The sequence below is a fragment of the Rhinoraja longicauda genome, chromosome 26 (genome assembly GCF_053455715.1).
Source record: "Rhinoraja longicauda isolate Sanriku21f chromosome 26, sRhiLon1.1, whole genome shotgun sequence".
NCBI classification, from domain to species: domain Eukaryota; kingdom Metazoa; phylum Chordata; class Chondrichthyes; order Rajiformes; family Arhynchobatidae; genus Rhinoraja; species Rhinoraja longicauda.
Window position 1 is genome coordinate 34,124,199 of NC_135978.1, and position 12,697 is coordinate 34,136,895.

Genomic DNA, 12,697 nt, shown 5'->3' on the forward strand with positions numbered 1-12,697 from the left:
ATACCCAGCCAGAGAATACGGTTGGTCACCGGCCCCAGCGACGGTCACCGAGGGTGGCTCAAGTTCCGCCAGCAACAGATCTATAAAGATAAGGTGAACATGAGTGGCAACATCTACTGAAACTATTCGCCAAAACGGATGTAAGGTTCGACCCAAAATATCGCCCAGACATGTTCTCCAGAGATGTAATATTTAGGGGTTTATAGGTTCATAAGTAATAGGAGCAGAACTAGGCCATTCGGTAAATTGAGTGTACACGTCCATACAATCACGGCAGACCTACTCTTCCCTTACAACTTCATTCCCCTGCCTTCTCACAAAAATCTTTATCATCCTTACCTGTCAAGAACCTGTCGACTTGGCTTTCAAAATACCAAATCACTTGGCCTCCACAGCCATCTATTGCAATTCACCGCAGATTCGCCACCCTCTGGCAAAATAAATTCCTCCTCATCTCCTTTCGAAAGGCACGACTTTGAATTCTGAAACTGTGCCTTCTGGTCCTAGGTTATCCCACTCGTGGAAACATCTTCTCCGCATCCACGTTACCAGATCTTTCACTACTTGGTAAAGTTCAATTGTGTCTCATCCTTCTAATCATTAAATAATATAGCACAGGAACAGGTCCGTCGTCTACAATATTTCAGAACAACTATTACCCGTTGGAACAGAATCCTTATCCCCCCATTCCCTGCATATCAACTACCAACCCCGAGTTACAGACGCTCGTTCCTGCCATCTGGACTTCATAGGTGAAGGAACATGAAAACTGTAACGTCCAGGTTCTTCCCCAACAACCCTCAAGATGTTAAAAACGACCACACCAAATAAACTGCAAAAAGTGGAGATTTGCGGGACATTGTCTCTCTTTCCACGATTAAGGTTTGTTTGTATGAGCGCGTGTGTGTGTGTGCGCGCGTGTGTGTGTGTGTGCGTGCGTGTGTGTGTGTGCGTGCGTGTGTGTATGTGTGTGTGCGTGTGTGCGTGCGTGTGTGTGTGCGTGTGTGTGTGTGTGTGTGTGTGTGCGTGTGTGAGTGTGTGTGTGCGTGTGTGTGCGTGTTTGTGTGTGTGTGTGTGTGTGTGTGCGTGTTTATGTGTGTGTGCACGCGCGCTTGTGTGTACTGAACTTTGCTTGTTGCTCACTATGATGTTTACAGAGTACTATTTTTATATATTTTTGTACTGCAGCATGTAAGGACTTAATTGTTCCGTTTCAGGACATTTGACAATATAGCACTCTTTATTTTCTTGACTTGGCACTTGGCCTCTTTGTAAAAAAAACCTTGCTCGTGACATCTCCATCGATCTTATCCCCTCTTATCTTGATGTTATGTCCTCTAATATGTGTTTTTTTCTCCATTCTGGGAGAATAGTTCTGACTGCCTACATAAGCCCTTCATAAATGAAAATACTTCTATCAGGTCTCCTCGCAACCCCCGGTGTTCCAGATGCTCTCTGAACAGGGGTGTTACTCGACGTCTTTGGGTTCTGCGAAGGGTTCCATGTTCTGTATTTTTTGTGGCTCCACCAAAAAATGTCAGACTTTAGATTGGCCGATAAGCCACTGAGTCAAGGTTGTTATTTTATGAACAGAAGACGTTGCGGATTATAATGACAAAGGATCACCGTTCACATGGGTGCTATGTTATTCTGATTTCTCATCCACTTCTTGCACAAGAAGCCAATTTACCCACAAAACTGGGAAGGGAGAAGAACAAGTAATCACGAGCTCAATCGAAGGGGGTGGAGGAACGCAGCGGATCAGGCAGCAAGTATGGAGGGAAATGGAGAAGCGCAATTGCGAGTCGAGACGGTTCTTCAGACATTTGAGTACGCGGGAGGAAGCAGGAAAAGAGAGGTCAAAGCCTGACAAGTGAGAGGTGAATCCCAAAGGGGTGGGGGGGGGGGGGCGGTTGAGGTTGTAGCTGGCAAATGTAAAACGGCTAGAGGCGAAAGGAAACTTTATTGTTCGGGGCATTGAGCATAAGAGAAAGGAATTCATGATGCAGCTTTATAGGGTTTAGATAGGCCATCTAAAGAGTATACTGCGCAGTTATGTTCGCCCATAAAAAGATGGCTTTACCAGAATTCTGCCTGCGTTATGAGGTAATGGGTATGAAGGTTGAACAAACTTGCATTGTTTGCTCCAGAACGCCGAAAACTGCGAAAAGACCTGATAGAAATACCAAAAAGTATGCAAAAATAATGTCATTCAAAACGTTATTCATATTCACAGAGGAAACAGGTCCTTTAGGCATAAATATTGGAAAGACTGGGCGTTTATTCACGGGAGTTTAGAAGGATGAGAGGGGTTCTTATGGAGAAGTATAAAATTATAAAAGGACTGGACAAGCTAGATGTAAGAAAAATGTTCTCAAATTGGGGGGGGGGGAGTCCAGAACCAGGGGCCACAGTCTAAGAATAAAGGGGAGGCCATTTAAAACTGAGGTGAGAAGAAACTTTTTCACCCAGAGAGTTGTGAATTTGTGCAATTCTCCGCCATTGAAGTCAGTGGAGGCCAATTCACTGGATACATTTAAAAGGGAGTTAGATAGAGCTCTGAGGATTAGTGGAATCAAGGATATGAGCAGAAGGCAGGCACAGGTTACTGATTGTAGATGATCAGCCATGATCACAATGAATGGTGGAGCTGGCTCGAAGGGCCAAATGGCCTCTTCCTGCACCTATTTTCTATCTATCTGTGTAATTGTCCTCGCCGACCAACATGCCTCGTCTACAGTAGTCCCATGCTTGCTGAATCTCTCCCTTGAGTTCTGGCAACAGGCTGGTAAATCTTTTGTATCTTTTGTATAATCTTTTGCATCATAAAACACACTTTTCTAAGGGAGACTAAAAGGGTTGTAAATGTGGTCTCACCAATGTCACATAAAACACAACCCGCCTGCCCAACCGTTTGCGATCCTGCTGCAAGTTTTGATAACTATGCGCTACCCACAACATCACTCACCTTAGTGTAATATGCAGACTTACTAATCATGCATACGATCTCATGCAAATCATTTATATAGATGACGAACAGCAATGGTCCCAGCACGGTACCCTGGGGCTAACCACTCGTCACATTCCGCCAGTCCGAAAACCAGCCAACATTCTTCCAAGAAAGGAAATTTCTAACCAGTCGGATGGTTCTCCTTGAACCTCATGTGATCTAAACTTTCTGAGCAGCATCCCATGCGGAACGCTGCCAAATGTCTTGCTGAAGTCCATATATAAAGAGTGTGCACCTCTGCAGCTCCTTTTCCCAGTGCGAAAATGTCAAAGATTGGAGACATAGCTTTGACACGAAAGGGTCATACTATAAAGATTATGTGTGTGGCAAGTCTTTTACACCGAGTGGCTGTTGGCGGATAAGGAAGTTAGTTTGGCTGACATACTGTAGATTCAAGGTGGTTATGCTAAGAATAGAAAACGTTGCGAACCAAGCAGAAGTAGGTCATTTGGACAGTTCAGCAAATGTTAGTTCCCCAAGGAAATGACGCCACTTTATAGTTTCATTTCCCCAAATGTTCTGCAACATATTCCTTCTCAAGTCTCCTGCACCCACGTACACGAAACTGGAACTAACACCTGCCTGACTACCGTACCAATTAAGCCACAAGGTACTGCTGATTTTGGGTTTCAAAGATATAAAATGTTGGAGTAACTCAGCGGTTGAGGAAATATCTCTGGAGAACATGGATATTTACAAGTGAGGGAGGAACTCGGCGGATCGGACAGTATTTCTGGAGAACATGGATAGGTACGAAGTGTTGGAGTCTTCTCAGCCGGCCATACACCATCTCTGGAGAACAGGTGTAGGTATAAAGCGCTGAAATAACTCATGGGTTAAGCAACATCACTAGAGAACACGGATCGGTACAAGTGCTGGAGTAACTCAGCGGGTCAAGCGACATCTCTGATGAACGTGGACTGGCGACGTTTCGGGTGGGCACTCCGAAACTTGACTCGGAGAGAAATCCGGATGGGGGGGGGGTAAGAGCAGGCCAAAGGCAAGGAAGTGATAGGTGCAGAAGATACCTTACCTAAATTCTCCTGAAATGCTGCGTGACCCGCTGATTCATTCCACGCATTGTGTTCTTTTGTGTAAACCAGCACCTGCAGTTTCTTATTTCTACAAGACTCAATTGTTCTCAGTTCTCCGTTTGCCCGTGCGTAGATGTTTCACGTTCGGATTTGCTGTTGACAGTGACTCGCCCACTAACAAAGAAACGTGGTGGGACATGATTCAGTGGCACTTTGGTGGGTTGAGGCCCCTGGTCAAATGCGATTAAGATATGTGTCACGTGCACACGCCGAACTTTCCTACCAATCTAATCCAAGTTCACAACGTCGCCTGCTCTACGCTTCAAATGTGGCCCACAGGTGCCCAATACAACGGAAGTACAGTAAACTATCGTTTTAACTGAACCTCTTTATAGCGGATTTCGGACACAGCGGACGGACCTGCCAAAACACCCCTGGCACCTAAGGTGCACTAGCGCGTCTTTCTTCACTCGTACGCGGTCCAGTTGACGAGGCTGTTGTTGCGACTCAAGTTGTAGTCCCTGCGGCCAACACTTTCTTCAGGATGCGAAGGTCACTCTGCGGCTTATTGCACTCCCACTGCTCCCGTTCCGCTTCTGTTGGCCGTCGCTATGTCCGCTCCCCGCTCCTACCTCGTGGGTAAATTCTTCTCCCTTCGCCTTGTCCACACCGCCGTTCCTTCCCACATACTCCACCTTGCAGGTGAGAGCGGAGAGAGCTTCTTGGTGACAGCGCGTCTTTTCGATGCCAACATCCCGAAGAAAACACTATTCCCAGGAGCTAAAATTGGGCATGAACAACAGCCGTATGAACAGGACCGTGCCGTCGCTGAAGTAGAAGGACTCGCTGCTGCAGTGCAGCGACATCGGCGCCCAGTTTAATGGTCATTTGTGCCCTTTTGTGAATTAACCAAGATCGACACCTATTCGTTTCAAATGCATGCAATGATAATCCTTACTCGGTTATTGCGGAAATTCGGCAAAAACGGACAACAGTTCCCTCCACCCGCTCGTGGTCCGTTATATTGAGAATTTGCTGTACATCCTCGGAGAACATTGAACACAAAGTTGTACAACACAGCGACAGGCTCCCAGCCCCACTTTTTCTTATTTCCCCAGTGTGTAAATGTCATAAGCTAGAGGGCACAGAGTAAATTGGGAGGGACAACGATGAAAGGAGATGTGCAGGCCACGTTTTTTACGCAGAGAGCAGAGGGCACATTGGGCACATTCTCGGGGGTGGTGCTGGAAGCAGACACAAAGATCTGGAGTAACTTAGCGGGTTAGGCAGCATCTCTGGAGAAGATGGATTGGTGCAAAATGCTGAAGATCCTCAGCGGTCTAGGCAGAATGTTTGGACGACATGGGTAGGTACAACGTGCTGCGATTAATTAGTGCGATAGGCAGCATGTCTGTGGAACATGGATAGGTATAAAGTGTTGGAGTACCTTAGGATTTGAGCAGCATTTCTGGGGAACATGGTTATGTGCGGTTTTGCGGCGGCGCACTTCGTCAGACTGTGCCGCCATAGAGTCTTCAGGGGTCGGAGTGCCATTAAGAGAGAAAACAGCCCAATTTGGCCCAATTTACACACTCCGCACAATATGCCCCATATCCAGAACCCCCACCTGCCTGCGTTTGGCCCATACCCCTCTAAAGCTATCCTATCCATGTTTAAATATTTTTAAATTGTGATTGTGCCTGCCTTAATTAGCTCCTCTGGCATTTCGTTCCATATACCAGTCACCACCACCCTTGGTTGTTTGCAATCATGTGAACTATTTTCTCCGTTGCAAGCTAACCCGTCAGTGCAAACACTGGACATCATTACAATCGAGCCATCGACAGTGTACGGACACATTACAAAGAGAATAACATTTAGTGCAAGATAAATTCCAGGAAAAAAATAGGGACTTGTGGGCCAATTATTCCATTAAGAAAATTGTGGGCATATGGACGGGGATGTCGAGCGGGTAAAATAACAGCATTTAGTAGACGGCTCGACGTACTCCAGAGAAGCTGCTTGACTCGCTAAGTTACTCCGGCATTCGCGTAATTGTTCATAGATAGACACACACGTATTGCCATGGTACACATATATAAACATACAGTGCATTCAGAAAGTATTCAGACCCCTTCACTTTTTCCACATTTTGCTACGTTACAGCCTAAAACGGATTCAATTCATTTTTTATCATGAATATACACACAATACCCCGTAATAAAAAAAGCAAAAACAGGTGTTTAGTAATTTTTGCAAAGTAATTAAATATAAATAACTGAAGCATTACATTTACAGAAGTATTCAGTACTTTGGCAGCGAATACAGCCTCAAGTCTTCTTGGCTATGATGCTACAAGCTTGACACACCTGTATTTGGGTAATTTATCTGAGTCTTCTCTGCAGATCCCCTCAAGCGCTGTCGGGTTGGGTGGGGAGCGCCGATGCACAGATATTTTCAGGTCCCTCCAGAGATGTCCGATCGGTTTCAAGTCCGGGGTCTGGCAGGACCACTTAAGGACATTCACAGACATGTCACGAAGCCACTCCTGCGTTGTCTTGGCTGTGAGCTTAGGGTTGTTGTCTTGTTGAAAGGTGAACCTCCACCCCAGTCTGAGGTCCAGAATACCCTGGAGCAGATTGTCATCAAGGATCTCTCTGTAGTTTGCTCCATTCATCTTTCCCGCAAACCTAACTTGTCTCCCAGTTCCTGCCGCTGAAAACTTCCCCACAGCATGATGCTGGCACCACCATACTTCACCGTAGGTATGGTATTGGCCAGGTGATGAGCGGTGCCACTTGGCATTCAGGCCAAAGAGTTTAATCCTGGTTTTATCAGACCAGAGAATCTTGTTTATCATGGTGTGAGAGTCCTCTTGGTGCCTTTTGGCAAACACCAAGCGGGCTGTCATGTGCCTTTTACTGAGGAGTGGCTTCCGTCTGGCCACTCTACCACGAAGGCCTGATTGGTGGAATGCTGCAGATATAGTTGTCCTTCTGGAACTTTCTCCCATCTCCACAGAGCAACCCGGGAGCTCTGTCAGAGTGACCAGCGGGTTCGTGGTCACCACACTGACCAAGGCCCTTCTCCCCGATTGCTTGGTTTGGCCAGGCGGCCAGCTCTAAGAAGAGTCCTGGAGAACGTTCTTCCATTTAAGAATGACAGGCAACTGTGCTCTTCGGGACCTGCAATGCTGCAGAAACTGTTTTATACCCTTCCCCAGATCTGTGTCTCGACACAATCCTGTCTTGGTTGTCTACGGCGAATTCCTTCGTCTTCGTGGCTTGGTTTTTGCTCTGACATGCACTGTCAACTGTTGGACCATCTATAGACAGGTGTCTGCCTTTCCAAATCGTGTCCAATCAATTTAATTTACACGAGTGGACTCCAATCAAGTTGTACAAACACCTCAAGGATAATCAATGTAAATAGGATGAGTTTAGCTCAATTTTTAGTGTCATAGCAAAGGGTTTGGAATACTTATGTGAATGTGATATTTCAGTAAATTCTTTTCAATTACTTTGCCAAAATTTTCCAAACATCTGTTTTCGCTTTTTTATTATGGAGTATTGTATGTAGGCTGATGATTAAAAAAATGAATTTATACAATTTTACAATAAGGCTGCAATGTAACAAAATGTGGAAAAAGTGAAGGGGTCTGAATCCTTTCTGAATGCACTGTACATACAGACACAGAAACGCATAAAGATGCTCACACACAGCCAAACTAACAAACTGACAGACTCACACAGAGGAAGAGAGAGAGAGAGAGAGAGAGAGAGAGAGAGAGAGAGAGAGAGAGAGAGAGAGAGAGAGAGAGAGAGAGAGAGAGAGAGAGAGAGAGAGAGAGAGAGAGAGAGAGAGAGAGAGAGAGAGAGAGAGAGAGAGAGAGAGAGAGGGACGCACACAGACAGACACACGTTGACAGGCAAACACTCAATGACCTGATTGATTGGTTTTTGATCAATGACCAATTGATCAATTGGTACACGCAACACACACACACACACACACACACACACACCACACAGACACGATTCGTACAGACTCACAAAGACATACAGACAGATATCCAGTCCGACCGACAGACGGGCAGACAGAAAGACAGACAGACAGACAGACAAAAACAGACATACACACAGACAGACAGACACACAGACACACACCCATAGCCACCCGCATAGAGTGAGACAGGCACCGACAGCCAGACGCGCACATACGCACACGCAGTGAAACACACATAGAGATAGACATACAGAATCTCATACACACAGACAGATTCACAGACACACAGACAGGCTGGCACACATAGACAGACACAGAAATGGATACACACGCTCACAGGAGATTTATTCACAAAATGCTGGATAACTCAGCAGGTCAGGCAGCATCTCGGGAGAGAAGGAATGGGTGACGTTTCGGGTCGAGGCCCTTACAGACACACAGCCAAACGCACACAGACAGCCTCGCACAGAGGGAGAGACAGGCACAGACGCGCGCGCGCACACACACACACACACACACACACACACACACACACACACACAGAATCACACAAATACACAGATACACAGACAGACACGCACAGACAGACACACATAGAGCCGCACCCTGACACAGAGAGTCACGCACAAACACACACACACGCACACTTACACTCACGAACGCACACACAGATTTTTAAAAAAACACTCGTCCAGGCACACACACACACATAGAGACACATACAGAGGCACGCACACACGCAATGGAGCCTGTCCCAGTATTTTGGCGAGCCGATGATGTGAAAAAGACTGGCGATTGCAGGTCGCAGTTGGATAATCAAACTCGGCAACAGTGACAACATATGGGAGCAGGAGCGGCCTCTCTTCATAGCGACCCAACCTTGAGGAAGTGAGCTGCCCACGCAGTCGGAAACCGCTCTGATCTGCAATTTATATTTTGTTTGCTTTAGCGAATCTTTGAAGAGCAAAATAAAAAGCACTATCCAAATCGGGTTGAGCGCCAAGCTGACTTAGCGACGGGGGCAGGAGCGACAGCGGGTGTTGGGATCTTCAGCAATACATACATTGCTGGGGAACCTCAATATACCAAATCTGGAAAAAGAAATTCCGACTGGAAACGTCAGCTTTGCATTTTTTTCTGAGATGCTGCCTGACCCGATGAATTCCTCCGGCACATTATACCTATTTATGTTCACCAAACATGTTGTTTGATTCACTGAGTTACACCAGCACTTGGTAGCTTTGCATGTTCTCCAGAGATTCTGCCTGACTCACTAAGCTAATCCAGCTTTTCGCACCTGTCCATTTTCTCCGGAGATTATGACTGATCCGCTAAATTAAGTACTTTATATTTATCCATGTTCTCCGGACATAGAGCCTGACAGTCGGACTTACTCCAGCAGCCATTGTCTTTTTTGTAAACCAGCATCTAAAGGTTCTAGTCTTTTGTTTTTGCGTACGTTGTTAGCAATTGGCATCGATTGGTTTCCGGAACGAGCTACCAGAGGAGCTTGTTGAGTCAACAATATTTGGACCGAAGGTAAACACAAAATGTTGGAGGAACTCAGCGGGACAGGCAGCTTCTCTGGAGGGAAGGAATGGATTTGGTTTCAGGTCGTAACCCTTCTTCAGAGTGATGTCAGGGGAGTGGATAGTCCACTACATAGATAGAATGTAGTCGGAGACAGTAAAACCGGTGGGTAAACTGGGACGGGGTAGGGCATGGAGAGAGTTTTTGGGCCGAAGTGCCTATTTCCACGTTGTATTTATTGGGGTAATCAAGAACTAGAGGGCACAGGTTTAAGGTGAGACGTGGACGTCAAGGGCAACTTTGTCCGCACAGAGGGTGGTCCGAACGAGGTGTCAGGGGAGGTAGGTGCGGCAAGTACATGACATACCTTACAAAAGGAGATGAGGAGGATTTTCTTTCATCACAGGGTGGTGAATCTATGCAATCCATTGCCAGCAGCGGCTGTGGAGGCCAAGTCATTGGGAAAAAATATCACGGAGACTGACAGATGTTTGATTAGTAGTGTCAAGGGTAATGTGGAGAAGGCAGGGGTGTGGGATTGAAAGGTAATGATGGAACAGCCATGATTGAAAGGCGGCGTAGATACAATGGGCCGAATAGCCTATTTCTGCTCCGTTGACATGAACCTTTGAACTATAACAACATTTAAAATACATTTGGTGCTTGGATAGGAATAGTTTATGGGCATGTGGGCCAACGCAGGCAGGTGGTATTAGTGTAGATGTGGCATCTTGGTCGGCAGTGACGAGATGGCCCGTACGGCCTGGTTCCATACCGTATGACCTTAAGACCGCATGGCACTCGCCACAATGATGCATTCACTCTGTGAACATACCAGTGAAGCTTCTGCCTCTAAGTCACAGGCCGCAGGGAGAGGCACTGCAAGGGGCACAACATCCGTTCCTGCTGTTCGCTGCGAAACTAAAACCACAAAGACGAAATCCGGTGATACGAGAAACTGCAAATTCTCGTTTGCAAATACGCACACACACACACACATACACACGCGCTCGCGCGCGCGCACACACGCGCGCGCACACACACACACACACACACACACACACACACACACACACACACACACACACACACACACACACACACGCACGCGCACACAACTAAGTCGGATCCTTCTTGACCCGTTGAATTACACCAGACCGTTTTAACTATCCATGTTTTCCAGAGATGCAACCTGACCCATTGAGTTACTCGAACACATTGCTCCTATTCGAATTTTCCGGACATGCTGCTAGGCCCGCTAATTTACTGCAGCGCCTAATGCCTTGCCTATATTTAACACTACCCACTGTGGATACACTTGGACACAATTCAACACTCGGTTATCTCTGAAGCCGCAGACAGCTTCGGCGTTTTCATACAACGTGAGACTGGGATACTTTGCAAGGGAACAAATCTCGCCTCCCGTTGGCCTCCGCCTTCCACCTTTATCACTCCAAAAGCTCTAGTCTGTGTCTCACATCCACTAGGTCTTGTGAATGATGCTCTCCACATCCTGTCCCACTTCACACCCCATAATTACCACCACCCCAAACATCATTGCCGTACAAGCTCCTCAACCCTTTTCGTCCCCACTTCCCATTCTTACCGTTCCCCATCACCATTCCATCTCCCTTCCCTTCGTCCCCATTCCCCCCTTCCCTATCTCCCCGTTCCCCGCGCCCCCTTCCTGCGTTCCCCTCTCCTCGCTTCCCTCTATCATCCCTCTCCAACTCCCCCCCCCCACCCGTATTCCCTTCCTACGTCCGCGTCTTTCCTAACCCCCGTTCCCTCCCCTTCCCGGTCTCCTCGTTCCCCACTCCCCCTACCCCGTCGCCATAATCGCGACCCCTTCACTCCCGCCTCCTTGCCTTCGTACACCGCACCCCTCCAACTGTCCCCGGCAACCCTCCCACGTCTTCCATGCATCACCATCCTCTATCTCTCTCTCTCTCGCTGTTTCCCGCCGCGTAAAACGATCGACGGACATCATCATCATCATCATCATATATATACAGCCGGAAACAGGCCTTTTCGGCCCTCCAAGTCCGTGCCGCCCAGTGATCCCCGTACATTAACACTATCCTACACCCACTAGGGACAATTTATACATTTACCCAGCCAATTAACCTACATACCTGTACGTTTTTGGAGTGGACATCCTCCACCTCTTTTCCCAATAACTCGCTCGCCCAACTCCCAGCCTCCCAAATCCATCCATCCCTCACATAGTCCCACTACGGCCCTTTCTGCCTCCTTGCCCCAATGCCCATCTGCTTCCACCCCCCCCCCCCCCCACTCCCAAGCACTGCCAGTCTCACAAACTCACCCAGCTCGTCCATGTTCAGAGCGTCCCGTTCAGTCACTCCCGAAGCAGCTCAGTCTCCGGAACCCGGACAGATCGCCGCTCCTCCTTCAGCATTCGACACCGACCCAGCCTATTTGTGGCGCGCATGCGTTTCATCTAACCGTGTCACGTCCGATACAGGAAATGTTTAAAGGAGATATCCGGGGGCACGTTTTCTTCGTCACAGGCGGTGGTGGGTGCCTGGAAACCGCATTCGGGGGGTGGTGGAGACAAATACGATAGTGGCGTTTTGGTTTAGTTTAGGTTACGTTTAGTTTAGATTCGGGTTTATTTCAGTTGACATTCAGGTTTAGACGTAGGATTAGTTTAGTTTAGGTGGAGTTTAGTTTAGGTTTAAGTTACGTTTAGTTTATTTTTGATGAATTTACGTTTAGTGTAGTTCAGGTTGAGTTTAATTTAGGTTTAGTTAGGTTTAGATTTAATTGAAATCCAGTTACATGTACTGTATTACAGTGAAAACCATTTTTTAGTTGCGTTCTATCCAGTCAGCGAACAGATTAAACATTATTCCAATCAAGCTCTTCACAGTGGGAAGAAACAGGAAAACGGGAAGAGCACTTTTGTGCACGATAATGTCCAGTAAAGTCTGATTAGAGATACTCCGATCGTGTCCCATGATGTAGATGGGTGGTCAGGACCAGACGTTGTTGGAGGCAGATACGGTTTAGGTTTTGTTGAGTTGAGGTTTAGTTTATGTTTGGTTTAGGCTGAGTTACATGCACCGAGGTACTTTGAAAAACGCTCTGTTGCTTG

The 12,697-nt window shown here is 47.1% G+C and overlaps 1 protein-coding gene across 1 annotated transcript in view; it reads right to left on the reverse strand.

Moving 5' to 3' along the window:
• The window catches only part of LOC144606372 (paxillin-like), a 52,234-nt gene extending 40,267 nt beyond the window's left edge, over positions 1-11,967 (reverse strand). Inside the window, exons 1-2 of the mRNA XM_078422399.1 lie at positions 11,906-11,967; positions 5-80 (exon numbers count right to left, since the gene is read on the reverse strand). Of these exons, the coding sequence (XP_078278525.1) occupies positions 5-80; positions 11,906-11,918 (89 nt within the window). The 5' untranslated portion in view covers positions 11,919-11,967. The remainder of the gene's footprint in view (positions 1-4; positions 81-11,905) is intronic.
• Positions 11,968-12,697: the final 730 nt, after the last annotated feature.